This window comes from Bos mutus, chromosome 3 (assembly GCF_027580195.1).
Source record: "Bos mutus isolate GX-2022 chromosome 3, NWIPB_WYAK_1.1, whole genome shotgun sequence".
Taxonomy (NCBI): Eukaryota; Metazoa; Chordata; class Mammalia; order Artiodactyla; family Bovidae; genus Bos; species Bos mutus.
The window spans coordinates 109363842-109383213 of NC_091619.1; the positions used below are offsets into that span (position 1 = coordinate 109363842).

The following is a 19372-nucleotide window of genomic DNA, read 5'->3' on the forward strand; positions in this document are numbered from 1 at the left end:
AAGTCAGCCACTGTTTTCCTGTCTATTTCCCATGAAGTGATGGGACTGGACGCCATGATCTTAGTTTTCTGAATGTTGAGCTTTAAGCCAACTGTTTCACTCTCCTCTTTCACTTTCATCAAGAATCCCATCACTATATGGCAAATAGATGGGGGAAAAATGGAAACAGTGACAGACTTAATTTTCTTAGGCTCCAAAATCACTGCAAATGGTGACTGTAGCCACAGAATTAAAAGACGCTTGCTCCTTGGAAGAAAAGCTATGACCAACCTAGACAGCATATTAAATAGCAGAGACATTACTTTGCTGACAAAGGTTCATCTAGTCAAAGTTATGGTTTTTCCAGTAGTCATGTATGAATGGGAGAGTTGGACTATAAAGAAAGCTAAGAGCCAAAGAATTGATGCTTTTGAACTGTGGTGTTGGAGAAGACTCTTGAGAGTCCCTTGAACTGCAAGGAGATCCAACCAGTCCATCCTAAAGGAAATCAGTCCTGAATATTCATTGGAAGGACTGATGCTGAAGCTGAAACGCCAATACTTTGGCCACCTGATGGGAAGAACTGACTCATTGGAAAAGACCCTGATGCTGGCAAAGATTGAAGGCAGGAGGAGAAGCGGACGACAGAGGATGAAACGGTTGGATGGCATCACTGACTCAGTGGACATGAGTTTGAGCAAGCTCCGGGAGTTGGTGATGGACAGGGAGGCTTGGCGAGCTGCAGTCCATGGAGCTGCAAAGAGTCGGACGTGACTGAGCGACTGAACGACAGCAACAATGCAATAGGACCCGCAGACAGATATGAATTTCCCTCCAGACACTTCAGCTCCCCCATCTCCACCCTCCCCGTCCCTCAGGGCAGGTGTGACAGTCTTAGAAGGCAGATTGGCTGGTATAAGTGAGACCTCCCACCCTGCCCTCAACCTGACCCGCCTTGCCCTGGAGGTGAAAGAAGGGAGAAGAGAGGAAGAGACCAGCAGGCAGAAGTTGGGCCTTGGACTGGAAGGGTTAGGGTGTGTGGCGGGGTGGGGAGTGAAGGATTCGGTGAGCTGGGGAATGAGAAAAGAAATACTGGGGAATAAATACAGCAATAAAGGAGCTTCGGCTGGGAGCTACAGAGTGATTCTTATTGTTCAAATTATCTTTAAAACTTTTCATTTGAATCTGTTTAATAAGAGGAGGCTTACCCTAAGGAAGAGGTATTTTTTTAATGTGACTTGGGAGCTGAATTGGAAAGAACGTTGCAACAAAGATATTAAAAAGGGGATTAAACCAAACCACTGGTGGCCCATCTCTGCAGGCTCCCAGAACCTGCGACACGGCTCCTGAAACCCTAAAATTAAATTAAAAAGGGGGACACGGGACGTGGGATGTTAATCATGATTCGTCTTGGCCTTCACCGCTCATGGCTCCCAGTACTAAGCAGACATGCAAGGGCTATTCTGAAGGGCCCCTGGTGCCAGGAAACAGCTCTGGCCTTGAAGCTTCACCAGGTTCCTATCCCTGTTCTGCTCCCTGCGAGCTGGATGACTCTGGGCAAGTTGCCTAACTTCTCTGAGCCTTGGCTTCCCCACCTGTAAAACGGGAATAATATTAACCATCGATGGAGAAGGGTTGCTAAGACAATGAGATAAACAGAAAATGGAAACAACAGAGCTTGGCACTTATCAGTTGCTCATGAAAACGTCAGTTCCCTTCTTAGGCTTAAGGCAGAAGGAAGAAAAGAGCTTGCAATGTCTTGGCTTCCTGACATCCTGTCCCCACATCACTCAAAGCTTCCTCTGAGGACTGTGACCTCTCACTTGGCCCCTGGCCACCTCTGGGCCTCATTCTCCTTGCAGTGGCATTTTTATGGCTCATCCATCATTCACTTACTCATTCATTCATACACACTGCATTGCCACCGAGTGCCAGGAACTCGGCTGGGCACTGGGGAGACAATGATGAGTAAGACACAGCCCTTGCCCTTAAGGAGCCATGGTCAAGTGGGGGAAGGGAGACTGTTGCCACCGGCAGAGTACAGTACTTGCCAGAGGACCACCTCATCAGAAACCCTGCTCCGGAATGAGGCTGACACTTCTCACTGTGGCCCTGTGTCCTCCCCTCTGGCCAACAGTCAACCCAAGAGCTGGTTCTAAATTGACTCTTCCGTCCCATCACCCTCATCTAACGACCTCTGCCATTCGGTCCTCAGAGCCAAGGCAGCACTTGTCTGTCCTGCTTTCTCCTATTAGATGATATGAGTTACAGAAACCAACTGTTGGCTCCACCTGCCTAGAGTCTCAGACCGACATGCTGGCCTCCACTGAGCACTTCCCCTTGGCTTAGGTTCTCTGGTATATAAGTCTCCTCCTCCCACACTATTGTTGATTACTTAACCCCTGTCATTTTATCCTTGATACTCATGATAACAGAGTGACAACGAAGATGGTGAATTTGGAATCACTATTTTCTGCCAGGTGCTGTGCAAACTTTGCATACTTTCTTTCATTAACCTCCAAAACAGTCCTTTAGTGTGGTCACTATGACTTTTTCCATCTTTCAGATGAGGAAAATGGGGCACAGAAATTTTGAGCAACTTGACAACAGCTGGGAAGTATACTGGGATTCTAAATCCACCTGTGTCCTTATTTTATGGTTATCTGAGCCACCTTTAAACTCTTAGGAAAGAGAGGGGATATAATTGCTTACTTAATTTTTTTTAAAAAAAGGAACAAAGAAGAGGGAGAAAGGAAAAATGTTAAATGGGGTCAGCAGTGAGAATTTTAAAGGATGATACACTAATTCCAGGTCTTTAAGGATGGGTAAGATTTCAGTAGACAGAAATAGGGAAGAAAGGCATTCCTGGTAGAGGAATAATTTGACAGCAAGGGAGTTATGCGCCTGCTCATGGCACATCTTGGTTTACAGGGAGTTTGGAGAAGAGCATTCAGGGCTACACCTAGAGAAGTAGGCAGGGCCAACTACAGAGACTCTTCAAGACCAGGTCAGGCAGTTCAGGACAAGGAGGAATACATGGGGATGCCTGAGTAGTGCTGTTGATGTGTTTCAGGAAGATGAAGTTGGCAAAGGGTGAAGGACATCCAAGAGGGAGAGGAACCAGGAGCAGTAAGACAAGATGGTCTGAAAATGGGGGAAGAGAGGCCTGCAGGGAGGCAAGGAATCAAAAACTGTCACGAAGGTGACCCACAGGTGCGTAAGGAGGTTGGAGGAGGGAAGGGCTGAGGCCCTTGAACCTCTGTCTGCAGCACCGATGTGCACTAATTCACTGACAACCAGGCTGGAGGATGCATCGATGTCAGTGGGATGGGGATCACAGCAGTGGCTGAGACCCAGCCCTGGGACGCTTAAGGGAGGGGACCCTCAAGTGTCCATGAGAAAAGGATTCCAACTTGGGGAGTGGGGGTTCTCTCACCTTTCAAAATGTCAAGGGATTTGAGGATGTGTTTCAAGCCAAATGGTGTATGGCAGCTTCCCTCAGACTTTCAAAGAGGAGTCTGACCTCTTCAAGGGAAGAGAATGCTACCCAGGAGCAGAACTGCCTCTAGGGCAACAGTCTGAGTTCTCATGTGCAAGTCTTGTCCTCATCACTACCATCACTAGTTTTCAAGCTTTTTTTTTTAAGAAAATTTATAAATAAAAGTGGGGATATATTCCAAACAACTGTTATAGAAAAGTAAGATTCATCCCATTTCTTCCTGAGCTGGGTCTTGAGAAGAAAGTGTCCAAAAAGAGTCCTGTAAGCGCAAGGAAAAATGGGGAGTTCTCCAGGGATAATGGGAAATTGTGTGGGAATGGGAGTGGAAAGGTGGCTGTCTTACTGTTTAAATAAAAGTAGCAACAAGGGACGGGGCTTCCCAATGGTTCAGCAGTAAAGAATCTGTCTGCAATGCAGGAGACGCAGGAGACGTGGGTTCGATCTCTGAGTTGAGAAGATTCCCCAGGAGGAGGAAATGGCAAGCCTCTCCAGTCTCTTGCTGGGAAAATCCCATGAACAGAGGAGCCTGGCAGGCTACAGTCCGTAGGGAGGCAAAGGTAGGACATGACTGAGCGACTGAGCATGCACGCATGCAGCAACAAAGGGCCGGTTTGTTGAGAGTGCAGTTCAAAGGGGGCAGTGCCTTGGGTTCCAAGTCCCAGTGGCTCTCCCACCTGGAGGTCTGGCCGATGGGTGCAAACAGTGAAGATTTACTACAGCAAGTGCCAAACAGCCCTATTTCTTCTTGCAACAGATACCTCTGAAGTCTGCCAACCAGGAAATCATTTGTTTTTTAGATGCTTAAATGGATTTCCTTTCTTTCTGTAGCCTTATCCTCCTATTTGGGTCTGGCTCAGGATGACCTTCCAGCTCATCTCCCCCAGCTTCCTCCAGGAAGCCTTCCCTGAACCCCAAGCCCTGGTCACCCATGGAACTGGCACTTCACCAGGACCTTTACTCTATTATGTTGTGATCTGCCTTTCTGAAGACACTGAAGATCCCTGTAGGAGTTCGTAGATTGTCCCCATCTTTTTCGCCATTGTATTCCTTTCACACTTTGTCAGGCAAGCAGTAAATGAAGTGAAAGTCGCTCAGTCGTGTCGGACTCTTTGTGACCCCAGGGACTATACAGTCCATGGAATTCTCCAGGCCAGAATACTGGAGTATTCCAGCAGCCTTTCCCTTCTCCAGGGGATCTTCCCAACCCAGGAATCGAACCCAGGTCTCCCGCATTGCAGGTGGATTCTTTACCAGCTGAGCCACCAGGCAAGCAGTAGCCCCACAACAAATACCTGTTGAATGCCCTTGCTGCCACAGGAATCTGTGTCCATCCCACCCCCTGGACTGGCAGCTCTCAGAGAGATGGCTTTCTGTCCTCGTCATGTGTGTATCCCAGGGACCCGGCACAGGGCCTGGCACCCAGAAGGCGACTGTGAGTGTGTGTTGAATGACTCCATAAATGAAGGCATGAGCAAATGCCATTTCACAGGCCAGCCAACAGAGTCAACAGCAAACCCCAGACCCCCATCATGAGGCTGTGCAGTGTTAATAACAGGGAAACTGAATGAATAGGGAATCCTAGAATGTGAGTCAGTAAGTGACTTTCCACAATTCTTTCGGCCCAGATTTAAGACTAATTAAAAGATGACTGAATGAGATTGTGGAGTTAAACTGACATTAGATGGAACTACAGATTCCTCCCTCACAGCCCATTTCTCTCCATTTCTTCCTCAGTAAATTGTCCAACCAGTGCTCAAGCCAAAAACCTCAATTCAGCCTTGATGTCTCTGTCTGTGTGCCCCAAACCATCAGCAGGCTCCTTTGGCTCCCCTCAAAATATGAGCCAAATCCCCCTCTCTGTCCATCGTCACTGCCCTCACTCTGGTCCGGTCAGCATCACCACTGTGCTCCCTGGGCTCCTGTAGCATCTTTCCAGAGGCCTCCCAGCTTGCTCTCTCACCTGTCCCATTTCCACACAGCAGCTAGAGGCATCCTTAAAAACTAGTCCGTGCAATCGTGTTACACCCACTTCCTAAAATCCTCCAAAGGAGTCCCGTAACCCACATCATGGAGAATCAAATCTGAACTCCCCACTAGGTCCTCCAGGCCTCTGAGACCTTGCCTGCCTGTCTCTGATACCACCTTGGGCCACACTGCATCACTCACCACACCCCAGCCCTGTTGTCCCTCTCCAAGCCCACCTACACCACAGAGTCTGTGGTTTCTTTCCTTTCTACCTGGACATCCTTCCTTAGATTTTCACCCGACTGGCTCCTTCTTGGCATCCAGGTCTTGGCTCAAAGGACTGCCTCTCCTCAGAGTTCTTCCCTGACCACTCCATCTAAAGGAGGTCCCCTTAGTACTTTGTCAGTTTTATTTCCATAAGCTCACTCCTCCCTAGCTGAAATTATTGGTTTAATTTTAATGTGCTTACGATCGGTTTCTTCCAACTAGAACACCAGTCCTTCTTCCATCCTAAAGTTATATTCTTTTATTTACTTACTTTGTGCTTCTCTCCCCTACTTGAACGCAAGCTCTAGGAAAGGAGGACCTTGTCTGGTTTACAGCTCTGTTTCACTAGCTCTCAGCACAGTGCCAGGCACACAGTAGACTGCTTAATAAATATGTGTTGAATGAATAATTGAATGAATGAACTCGAAGTGTGTTCGTAGGCTGAAGTCAGCTCGGGGAGAAAAGTGAATGTGGTGTTAATTGCCGTGAACAGGAATATAGAATACAGAGGAGGAGAAGCCAGTCTGCTCAGATTGGGTCATACCTGGGTTGTTGTGCTTGGTTCTGGTTCCTGCACTGCCCTAAGAACCAGCAGTGTGGGCAGGAAACGAACCAAACATGAAGGGAAGCGCAGAAAAACAAAGACACTCAGCTTACAAAGACATGAAATCCTAGGGAAGATGTTGTTATCATCTTTCAGTAACTAAAAGGGCCACTGAGAAGAAGGGGGGATAGGTTGGGTTTGGAGCCCTAAGGGCAGAATCCAGGTCAACGGGTTTGATAGAGACAGATTTCAGCACTAAAAGAAAATGATCTTTTGACAGTCAGGCTTCATAGAGAGGGAAGGCTACCTTAGGAAGTAGTGAGCTTCTCATCTAAGAAAGTGTATGAGTGGATAACCATCTAGCAAGGATGGCAAGGAAAGGATTCAAGCAACAGAAAACGGCCTCCAAGTTCTCTTGCAAACTTGAGATGTCTGGGTTTCCATGATAAATGGGGACAAAATAAAAAAAATTCTGGCTAATAAGAGTTCAAGAACTTACTTGTCTAGCTGCCTTGATAGCAATTAACATTACCAAAACCCAAACTGGGTTTACGAATGAAACACTAGACAGATTAGCTGAGAGGCTGAGAGGTTATCTTGTGGGCCTGAAGCCGTCTGACAAATATGCTGGACAGCTCCCTGGATGTGAACTCTGTTAGCTATGTTTGCCCACCCAGAACATGAGACTGCCAAATATTTTGACCTTCCAAAAGGATGTCTCAGTTCCTAGGGGGAGTGGGTAAGGTGGTCCTGGGTTGGTTGTCAGAAACTCCACCACTTCCTAACTGTAGGACCTCAGGCCAAGAAATGAAGCCCTCCAAACCAGTTATTTCATCTGTAAAAAGGATTTGATTGAAAAATAGGGGAGGAAGAATTGAAACAAGAATGGACCAAAGTTAATAATTAATGAAGTTGATTGACAGACATTCACTATACCATTCTCTTTTACATGTTTGAGCATTTGCATAACAAAAAGTAAAAAGAAGGGGAGTTTAAAAATAGTCCCCAGTTCATGTAATAATTGTAGGGCTTAAAGAAATCACCATCATCATTATAAGGAATTTTTACAAATCCTAGTTATTACCGGGAATGTTTAAATATCCCATTTAATCATCCCAACAACCCCATGAAATGCATAGTAATCATCTCCATTTGGCAGATGAGGAAACTGAAGCTCACATAAATTAAACAAATCCTGCAGCTGGCACAGGGCTGAAAAGAGATCTGAAACCAGAGCTATCTGACTCCACCATCACAGCTGCCTTTATTTCAAGAATAGTTCATTGTGTTCTACTTGGTTGATGTCTGCACAATTATGATATCGTTTATTCATCTAAGGCAATGGTTTCCTAGCTCTTTTCTTATAGCAGAATCTTTTATTTCACCGCAGCCTTTACTTTACTTTTTTTTTTTTAAGGATTTAAAAAAAATTTTAACTGGAGGCTAATTACTTTACAATATTGTAGTGGTTTTGGCATACACTGACATGAATCAGCCATGGATGTACATGTGTTCCCCATCCTGAACCCCCATCTCATCCCTCTGGGTCATCCCAGTGCACCAGCCCTGAGCACCCTGTCTCATGCATCGAACCTGGACTGGCGACTTTACTCTTGAACTCCAGTAAGCAAAAGCCATAAAAGCTGAACAGCTCTGGCTGAGGTGGGGATTGGGACCCAGAAATCAGGCCACTCAACTTGAAGGTGGCCTCCGAAGTACTCTAGCATTTATCAGCATCATCGAAGGCAACAAAAACAACCCACACCTCCAAGCCCAGAGAACTGCATTTAGGGATAGCCTCACTGGGATAGTGCAGCTGATCGTTTCCTGTCCCCATCACATTTGATCCTCATTATCAACTCGATGTGGACAGGGCAGGGCATATCACCCTCCATTTGCAGATGAGAACATCAAGGCCAAGCGGACTGGCCAAAGGTTTGCCAGGTTCACTTTCCAGCCAAGTGCAGACTGGAAGTAGAGTCTGTCTCCACTAACTCCGTGAGTCCTGGCAGAGAGGGTGCCAGCTACTGGAAACAGCCACTGACCCTTGGGTCACAAAGTGGACAGTCAGCTCTTTGGCCATTGAGAGCTGAGCACAGCCCCACAGGCCCCCTGCCCAGTCCTTGTCCCAGAGCAAATGGCAGTGGGTCTCAGTGCCACCGGGGGGCCAGATAGCAGGAGTCTGGCTATAGACAGGCCATTCCCATCCCAGCCATGTCCTGCTGAGCAGGGGCAGAGAGGCAGCAATAGCCAAAGTGCCTTCTACCCTTATGTGTAGTAAGTGAATGAGCCCCAAAAGGGCCAGACTTCAGGGAGTGTGAACTGGGAAGCAGTTACACTTTGCCTTTTCTAGCTCTTGTGTAGAAATCTCTGAAACCAGAAACAGTTGATAATTGCCCAAAGGGTTCCCCCACTTCAGAGCATTTCTGAGCTGAGCCGGAGCATGTGTTTTAACAGGCAACACTTAATTATCACTTAGTCTTTAATGACCACTTAATTATTAACACTTAATCCATCTGTAAAATGGGGACACGAATACCTGCCTCATTGGGACTCTGGGAGGATTAATTAATGTTTACAGCCCACTTTGAAGATGCAAAGCAGTGAACAAGTGCTCGAAGGTGACATAAATAACTCGGTGGATTTATTTGCTTTTCCTAATGAGGTCCTTTCTTCTTCTCTGCTCCTCCCTCTCCTTTCTAATATATCCATCCCCAACAATATCTGCCCAACTTTGCCCTGGTGGAGAAACATTTAGCTCTGTGTTTCCCAGATACAGGATTTCCCATCCAGGAAACGGGCTATTTACAGCCATCTTCCCGCACTTTAATTTTCTATTATGTCCTCTGAATATGTCAATGCCTTCCCAGTAAATATTTTGATGTGCGCTCTTGCAGCGGCTTCTGTGGAGGCTGAATGGGACAGCTGCTCCCTGTATTAGGGAATTCCAGATGTGGTTTAAAACCACCAAATTCATCTGTGCCAATGCCTAGCTCTACAGGGCGGGAGGGGAGAAGCATATTCTAGTTGCCTCTGGGGAAAGCCGCAGACATCGAACCTTCTCCCTTGCTAGAGTGGTTTTTCAAGGTCTTTGGATCTACCTTGGTATTGCCTATGCCTTTGCACAAGAAATGTCCTCGAAGTGGGCTGGTACAGCAGCAGAAATACAGTCCTGTTCTGGCCCTTCACCCAGGTAACTTCAGGACCCCAACCATTTTGTTCCTGTAAAGATTGTCAAAGGGCCGTGGTGGGTGGGGGAAAACACACAGCCTTTAGGATTTAGCCAGGCAGAACAACAGGTCAAAACACTCCCCCCAGGCCCCGAAAGTCAGACCTCATCTCCTCCTTCCTCCCTTGCGTGAAGTAAGGGCACACTCACTCTTCTTGGAAGCTGAGCCCGTTGTCTCTTGGAGTGCCAGTCACGGGGGCAGAGAGCTGCTCCTTGGAGGTCCTGGGCTGCAGGGCCTCTGGCAGGCCCTGAACTCTCTTCCAGATTTCATGGCAAGTCTTGTCTAAGCTGTCCTGGGGTGTGTCCTGGTGGATCCAGATGTATCTGGGGAACGGGCCTAGGGCGGAGGGGCGCTTGGCCACCAGGGCGGAGGACGAAGCCAGCCCATTGCCACTGGCCATCCTCTTCCTCTCTTTCCGGAAGCCCCTTTGTTCACCCAGGGCTCGAAGACAGGATGACCATCCACCACCACCCCTCATTCACCAGAAAGGGCAGTGAGGATGGGGAGGAAGGAGGTCAGTTCTGTCTGACTGCTGGTCCAGAAAGGTGACTGTTCAGAGGCCCTTGGTTTGTGTTTGAAAGGTGAATGGAGGACAGCTTTCTTGCGGGGAGGGGGAGCTTATTTTGATCTGTTTTTAGTTGCTCTTTCCTGACTTTTGCCCCCCTCCCCCTCTCCCGTAGAAGAAAATATTTAAAAGTCAACAAAAACCAGTAGCTTAGTAACCGTGGAATCCCCCTGAGCTCAGGAACCAGGCGCCTGGGCGGGCAGAATGACATCTGGGAACAGCTGGAGGGGGAGGGCTGAGTCTCCCCACAGGCCCTGGCCCTCTCCTGTTGCCACACGACCCTAGGCTCAGTCCATCAGCGTACGCTAAGCCTGGGGGGTGCGGGGGTGAGGGCCTGGCACCGTGCGAGGCACCGGGGGCTGGGAGCCCGCCATCGGGTTCTCCCCGGAGGGTCTTCCCAAGCCCCTCGCCCGGCTGAGCCCCGCTTTGCTCGCCCCACCTGCCCCTCTGGTCTCCCTCTCCCGGCCGCTCAGCCGCCCGCCCGCAGGAACAGTCCCCGAGTGCCCAGAGCCCGCCCGCTGTCCCCAGCAGACACCAGCCACGGCCCTCCTCCCCGCCTCGCCGGGCTTTGGGGTTGTCGGGGAAGGGTCCCTAAGCCTTAAACGGGCACTGTCTCCAGGGGGCGGCTGGGCCAAATTGCCTGCCTGTGGCTCCCTGCCTGTGGACCCTTCCCGTCCAGCGCTGGAATTCCTTGGTGGGTTTCAAACGCAACGGCTAGGTGCGCGGGACGCCCAGGGTTAGGTCGGTGCCCCTGGCCCTCCGGTGGGGTGGGGGCGGGGCCCGGAGGACCCCAGGGCGCTTGCCCCCGTTAGAAGTCCAGGGCATCGCGCCCCCGCCTGGCCCGCCGCTCCTCCGCACCCACCTGGGTGCTGCCCCTGAGTCGCTGATTTCGCCCCTCATTGCCATTTGATCGGGGGGCTTACCATGTGTCTGGCGCTGGGCTGTTTCTGTGTCCTATTCACTCCGAACAACCTCATGAAATTAGTACCATTATGTCCTCTCCTTCTACATTTGAGGAAACTGAGTCTCTAAGGAGTGTATCCAAGGCCCACCCAGAAGCGGGGAACTGGGGTTCAAACCCAGGTACCCCAGGCTACTGAGAAAGACTGGTTGCCCTAGCGCTGGGCTCAGTGGTCCCCGGGGTGGGCGGAGGTGCAGAGAGGAGCTAAGCTGTTTGCAGGTGGGTGGGCTCCTCCCCTCACTGGAGAAGCTTCCTTAAGCAACCGACAGGGCTCTCTGCACCCAGGAGTCTATAATTGTTCCTCCAGTGTTTCCACAATAAAGGATGATGAAGAGCCCTCAAAAGAAGAAAGAGGCATGGGCTTGAATTGAGATGGCAGCCAAAAACGTATAGGGTTGAATCCTGACACTGCTCCTTCCTAGCTGTGTGACCCTAACAACTTTCTCCACTTCTCCCCTCCTTCATTCATTCCCCAGATATTACTGGAGCCCTCCTCTTTGCTGGTGAGTTGCTGGACACTGGAGAAGGATGAAGATGAAAAAGCTGGCACATTCCTTGCTTTCATGAAGCCTGTATTCTAGTGGAGGGAAACAGATCACCAACTAGCAGAGCAAATAAATAAGTAATAATTATAGATGAAATAAGGGCTCTGATGGGAACTAGCCAACAAAGTGAGGCACTGGAGAGAAGAGGGGTGGCAGCCTCAGATGACAGTCCAAGCAGACCTCTTTGAATAGATAAGGTAACACTGGAGATGAAACAGAAGGATGGAGAAAGGGTCCTTTTTTTGTAAATGGTGTTAAAAATTATTAGGAAGATCACATTTCCACCACACTGTAGGTATTTCATAAATATGTGTTGGATGAAGTTATGGGATACTCTATGAAGTGCCTGGCATACAGTAGGTGCCCAATACACAGTCTTGCTCTTTACAGAGGGCCTGAGTTCCTGGAAATATTGACTCTAAATTTTGAAATTCAAGCTTGATTCCCTTTTGATTTTCATTATAAAATTGAAGATGCGTTCCTTTGGGGAAAATTCCAAGGACCTAGACTGAATAAAATTATAGTTAAGAATGTAGAAAACCTTTCAGGACAGTGTATTTGAAGGGAAAGTGATCATTTCTGATGAAATATTAATAGTTCTGAAAATGTCATTCAGTGTTTGTGCTGCTTGGTATTTGGTTGGCTAACACCTGTGCTTAGAGCAGAACACTGTCAACTCTGCACTGCCCAGGCTGCCGGGTTCTGGAAAGTTAGCCAGCTCACTCATTCCTTCTATTCTCTCTCCCTTTCAGCAGGAGACCAGGCAGCAGGGGCCAAGGATTGCAAAAAAAAAAAAAAAAAATTGCAAAAAAAAAGCCATACAACAGGGACAGGGAACCAAGACAGGGGCTTGTTTCTTGAAACACACAGCTGAGGTGCCTAGAAGAGTCTGCAAAAAACTTAAGTAGCAAACAGTATGGAGGTTTCTCAAAAACTAAAAATGGAACTACCATATGACTGAACAATTCCATTCCTGGGTATACATCCAAAAAATACCCAAAACACTAATTTAAAAAGATACATGTACCCTCAATGTTCATAACAGCATTATTTATAATTGCCAAGATATGAAGTGACCTAAATGCCCATCAGTGCATGAATGGATAAAGAAGATTGAGACACATACACAACATACACATATCTACAATGGGATACTGCTGCTGCTGCTAAGTCGCTTCAGTCGTGTCCGACTCTGTGTGACCCCATAGATCACAGCCCACCAGGCTCCCCAGTCCCTGGGATTCTCCAGGCAAGAACACTGGAGTGGGTTGCCATTTCCTTCTCCAATGCATGAAAGTGAAAAGTGAAAGTGAAGTCGCTCAGTCGTGTCCGACTCTTAGCGACCCCATGGACTGCAGCCCACCAGGCTCCTCCGTCCATGGGATTTTCCAGGCAAGAGTACTGGAGTGGGGTGCCATTGCCTTCTCCGCTACAATGGAATACTCAGCCATAAAAAAAGAATGAAATTTTGCCACTTGCAGCAGGCATTATGCTAAGTGAAATAAGTCAGAAAGAGAAGGAAAAATACCGTATGATAGCACTTACATTTGAATCTAAGAAATACAAAAACAACAAACTAGTGAATATAAGAAAGAAGAAGCAGACTCACAGATACAGAGAACAAAAGAGCTGTTACTAGTGAGGAGAGGCAAGCCAGGAGGTGCCATAAAGGAGTAGGTGATTAAGAGAAACAAACTGGTAGGTATAAAATAAGCCACTAGGATATATTATACAACATAGGGAATAGAGCAAACATTTTATAGTAACTATAAATGAAGTATTTAAAGAGATAGGAATATCAGACCATCTTACCTGTCTCCTGAGAAACCTGTATGAGGCTCAAGAAGCAACAGTGAGAACCCTATACAGAATAGGATTGAGAAAGGAGTACGACAAGGCTGTTTGTTATGAAGCTCTTTATTTAACTTATATGCTGAGCACATCATAAGAAATAAGGAATTCCGGGCTGGATAAGTTACAAGCTGGACTCAAGACTGGTGGGAGAAACATCAACAACCTCAGGTATGTGGATGATACCACTCTAATGCAGAAAGTGAAGAGAAACTAAAGAACCTCTTGATGAAGGTGAAGGAGGAGAGTGAAAAAAACAGCTTAAAACTAAATATTAAAAAAAACTAAGATCATGGCATCCGGCCCCATCATTTCATGGCAAACCTAAGGAGAAAATGTGGAAGCAGTGACAGATTTCCTCTTCTTGGGCTCTAAAATCACTGTAGATGGTGACTGTAGCCATGAGATAAGAACAACTGCTTCTTGGTAGGAAAGCTATGACAAACCTAGACATCGTGTTGAAAAGCAAAGACATCACTTTGCCAACATAGGTCTGTACAGTCAAGGTTATGGTTTTCCCAGTGGTCACGCATGGTTGTGAGAGCTGGACTGTAAAGAAGGCAGAACGCCAAAGAATTGATGCCCTTGAACTGTGGTGCTGGAGAAGACTCTTGAGAATCCCTTGGACAGCAAGGAGATCAAACCAGTCAATCTTAAAGGAAATCAACCCTGAATACTCACTGGAAGGATTGATGTTGAAGCTGAAGCTCCAATATTTTGGTCACCTGATGCAGAGAGCTGACTCACTGGAAAAGACCCTGATGCTGGGAAAGATTGAGGGCAGAAGGAGAAGAGGGCATCAGAGGATAAGATGGTTGGGTGGCATCACTGATGCAATGGACATGTACTTGGGCAAACTTTGGGCGATGGGAGGCCTGGCATGCTGCTGTCCATGGGGTTGTGCAGAGTCAGACTAAGTGACTGAACAACAATAAATAACAACAACAAAAACAATAAAGAGTATAAGCTTTAAAAATTATGAATCACTATATTGTATCCATGTAACTTATACAATATTGTACATCAATTGTACTTCAATTAAAAAAAAAAACTTAAGTGGAATACTTAGAACCAGTGAAAAGAAAGCTATGTCCAGTTTGGTAGTCACTAGCCTCCTGTGGCTATTTTAATTTTGTTGTTGTTGCTCAGTCACTAAGTCATGTCTGGCTCTTTGTGACACCATGGACTGAAGTGCACTGGGCTTCCCTGTCCTCCACTTTCTCTTAGAGTTTGCTCAAACTCTCAGTGATGTCCATTGAGTCAGTGATGCCATCCAACCACCTCGTCCTATGTTGTTTCCTTCTCCTGCCCTCAATCTTTCCCAACATCAGGGTCTTTTCAAATGAGTCAGCTCTTCACATCAGGTGGCCAAAATATTGGAGTTTCAGCTTCAACATCAGTCCTTCCAATGAACACCCAGGATTGATTTCCTTTAGGATGGACTGGTTGGATCTCCTTGTAGTCCAAGGGACTCTCAAGAGTCTTCTCCAACACCACAGTTCAAAAGCATCAATTCTTCAGTGCTCAGCTTTCTTTATAGTCTGCTGCTGCTGCTGCTAAGTCGATTCAGTTGTGTCCGACTCTGTGCGACCCCAGAGATGGCAGCCCACCAGGCTCCCCCGTCCCTGGGATTCTCCAGGCAAGAACACTGGAGTGGGTTGCCATTTCCTTCTCCAGTGCATGAAAGTGAAAAGTGAAAGTGAAGTCGCTCAGTCGTGTCCGACTCTACTTGGATTCAAATTATGAGTTCAGGTTTTCTGGCAATGTATCTGTAGGTAGGACTCTATGCCTTGGTGTGTTCACTTGCTGGGGCTGCCACAATGAACTATCACACACTGGGTGGCTTAGAAAACAGAAATCTATTTCCTCGTAGTTCTGGAGGCTAAAAGTCCAGGATCAAGGTGTGGACAGAGTTGGTTCCTCCTGATGCTCTCTCGTCACCTCACATACAGTTATCCTCTTCCCATGTCTTCATATGGTCTTCCTTCTGTGTCTATGTCCTAATCTCCTCCTCTTATAGGAACACCAGTCATATTGGATTAGGACTCACCATAAAGACTTGACTTTACCTTATCCACTCTTTAAACTTCCTATCTCCAAATAATACCTCACATTCTGAGGCTCTAGGGATTAAGACTTCAACGCTTGAGTTTGGAGGGAGACCATTCAGCTCATAACACTTGATCTCTTCATCTGTAAAATAGGATGACAATAAAGAACGCCTATTTTGTAGAACCACTGTACACGTTCTATTACTAAGTAATTCCTTAATACACAGAAGTCCCTAAAACAATGCCTGGCACATAAGAGACACATAAAAGTGCTGCGTATCAGTTTCCTTGTAGATTACACTGAAGGGCATGCCACTGGAGTTTCTCAATAACAGCTTCTGTGCTACGTGTAAAGAGGGAGAGCTTTAGCTGTACTGGAGAGATTGCTTTGTGGTGGAGGAATGGACTCGAATCATCAACTAAGCTTTTCTTGATTGTGCAAGGTACAGAGCTGGGCTAGGAGATGAATACAACCTCTAGTCTACACATTGTCACAGGCTGATGAAGCGAGCAAAGCCTTCCAGAAGTGCCTGCTACACAGCAGGTGTGGGGGAAACTTGATAAATATCTATGTGCCCAGCACGTGAAATGGTGTCCAAGACCATTGACTGCTTCACTTCAAGCTCTAAAAAAGGCAGGACTAGGCTTCACTGGGCTTACCAGGTGGCACTAGTGGTACAGGAGATGTAAGAGATGTGAGTTCAATCCCTGGGTTGGGAAGATCCCTTGGAGGAGGGCATGGCAACCCACTCACGTATTTTTGCCTGGAGAATGCCATGGACATAGGAGACTGGCAGACTTCGGTCCATAGAGTTGCAAAGAGTTGGACACGACTGAAGTGACTTAGCACGCACATACACAGGCTTCACTATTGTATCTTCAATACCTTGAACAGTGGGTTCAATTTGTGAGTAAAGGGTACCCACTACTACCCCTATTACCCTGAGCAGGTTGTTTCACCTCTTGATGCCTCAGTTTGCTCATCTGTGAAATAGGGATAATAAGATACTGACCTCCTAGAGTTGCTTTGTGGCAACTGAGATAAGACACGAGCTGTGCTTATAATGGTGAGTCTGGCACATGCTATGTACCCGAGGAATGTTAACTATAATTATTTACAATTCTGGGATGTTTGTTTTTCTATTTGAAACCAGGAAATCCTCAGGAGGAGGCAACTCTCCTTACCTGTTCCCAAGCCAAATTCTGCCCTCACCTGCTTCCATGGCAGACACAAAGATGGCCAGGATGGAGAACTCGGAAAGGTGGGCCCAGCCTATGTTCTTTCTCGACTCATAGCTTCCTCATGGAAGCCCTATTCCTCTGCTAACATATTTTCAACACACCCACCTCTCACCATAAATAGAACTTTTTGGCTGTACAAGAAAATTGAAATTTTTTTTTTTGTCATTTTGCTTTTGCAAAATTTTGGCCATGAGTAATTTATTTAATTTATGTTTGGCTATGATTTCTCACCAATCTTGGTGCCTACTTGGGAGATCTTGTGCAGTGAGAAAACTCTAACCTACAGACTGTTATCAGATGTAATGAAATTTTTATGACTACTAAATTCAACAGTTAATGAAGTTGACATAATGGTGCATTTTACATTTAATTTAATATTTACTGATTCAGTGTTGTGGTTTTCTTCTTTGTATCATGGAGCTAATAACACTTCCAGGCCTGAAACTTTTCGCAGGACCCTGAAAACTGCAGAGGCGTGATGCCTACAGCAGATTATGCCTAAAGGGTCAGAGGGGGACCCCATGCTTAGACAGACTGCAGGCAGGCCTCTTAAGCAACAAACCATCAGAACAGGATTGAGAGGAGAGTGCAGCTATTTGTCGGGTGAATGGCCCTCCCCTGGATGTTTTCTTCCAAATGAACCTGACTTCAGAGGATCCAACCCTGGGAAATTCCCTGGTGGACCAGTGCTTAGGATCCTGGGCTTTCACTACTAGAGCCTAGGTTCAATCTATGGTCGGGAAACTAATATCCCCACAAGTTGCACGGCCAAAAAAGAAAAACAAACAAAAAACAGAGTAGCTAGCCCTTTCCACGACTTTGTAAAGGACACTGGAGGATTCTAGAAGCAAAGCTGTGACTCAGGGGCTCCTCTCTCCTGGCAGTACCATCAGCAATCCCTGCCTACCACTTCCCTGGGTGTTTCACTCCTTATTATTGCCTCCAACTCTTGCCCATTTGTGAGGAGATTGGTAACAGCTTGGACGGTGGCAGCAGACACAACTTGAATTTGAATTCTTGCTCTGCTACTTACTGAAGGGTGGCTTTGCACACGCTCAACTTCTCTGGCATTTCATCATCTGCAAATGCAAGGAAACACTCTGAAGGGGGAGAGATTCAAACAGGGACATCCATGAGTGTTCTCAGCACAGTGCCTGGCACATGGTTGCAACCTCCATAAAAGATACTTTGCTAAGTTGTGTCTGACTCTTTGTGACCCCATCGGTTGCAGCATGCCAGACTCCTCTGTCCTCCACTATCTCCCAGAGTTTGCTCAAATTCATGTCCATTGAATTTGATGCTATTTAACCATCTCATCCTCTGTCATCCCCTTCTCCTCCTGCCTTCAATCTTTCCCAGCATCAGGGTCTTTTCCAGTGAGTTAGCTCTTCACGTCAGGTGGCCAAAGGATTGGGGTTTCAGCTTCAGCAACAGTCCTTCCAGTGAATATTCAAGGTTGATTTCCTTTAGGACTGACTGCTTTGATCTCCTTGCAGTCCAAGGGACTCTCAAGAGTCTTTTCAGCACCACAATTCAAAGCATCAATTCTTCAGTGCTCAACCTTCTTTTTGGACCAACTCACCTCATTAAGAGAGTTTTTTAGTTCCTCTTCATTTTCTGCCATTAGAGTGATATCGTCTATTATTGTTGTTATTAGCTATTAATGTAAAAATGGCAGCCAAATAGATCTCCATTTAAAGCGAGGGGAGGAAGGCCATAGTTGGTGGAGCAAAAGAATATATCTTGTCAGCAGTGGCCCGTAAGATGACAACAGGGTCAGCATACAATTGGTCTCTCACTTCTGCTTTGGCCTTCCTGCTAGACTCCTGTCCTGACATGAGCCCTAAGAATCCCTGGGGAGGCTCTGTATGGGCTCCTTCCCAACTAGAAGCTAGGGGTTCTGCCCTGCCTCCCCTAACTTCCAGGCCTGGACACTGACCCGTATGCATTCATTTAAGATTTATACTAGTTTTCTGCTGAGATGATTTGAGGCAGTTTTCTGCTGAGATGATTTGAGGCAGTGTTCAGATTAAAAAGTAAAAATCACAGCATCAAAGAATAAAACGAGGACTGACTCCATCTAAAAAAAGCAGAAAAGAGTTGCTACCTTCAGGTCCCTGAATTGGTCAGAATGCATGGAGGTAATCAGGTAATAAAACTGGTATCCCTATTTGTCAGCTAAAGCAAAAATGGAAACACGTCGGAAGGCAGAGTTTTTATTTTCTGACAGCAGAAAATACACATCTTCATCTGCAGAGACAAAGTGTTTCCTGGAAATAACCCCAAGCATGAATTTATCATGAGTCCTTGTACAAAGGACACGGAGTGACATAGTGGGCAATATATTCAATTCTGTTTTCATAAAGACAGAAATGCCATCAAGTTGGTCAGTTTCTCACATCAGGGTTCTCTGAAGACAGAGAGCATAACATTAAATCATAAGTCAGAGAAGGCATTGCTTTAAGGAATTCAGATAATGGAGTCTAGGAGAGATACCTTTGGGTCCATTCCATAAACATTACTGAGCACCTACTCATCCATCCATCCATCCATCCATCCAAGATCTACTGAATGCCCACCATGTACCAAGCACTCTGAAGGGCATTGGTAAAGATTGCTTGTAAGAGCTGACGCCTGGAGTGAGTTTTGAAGGACAAATAGGAGAATGCCAGA

The 19372-nt window shown here is 46.6% G+C and overlaps 1 protein-coding gene across 1 annotated transcript in view; it reads right to left on the bottom strand.

The window, feature by feature from the left end:
- The window catches only part of C3H1orf94 (chromosome 3 C1orf94 homolog), a 41206-nt gene extending 31244 nt beyond the window's left edge, over positions 1 to 9962 (bottom strand). The window contains 1 exon segment of the mRNA XM_070365331.1: positions 9634 to 9962. Coding sequence (XP_070221432.1) covers positions 9634 to 9962 — 329 coding nt within the window.
- Positions 9963 to 19372: the final 9410 nt, after the last annotated feature.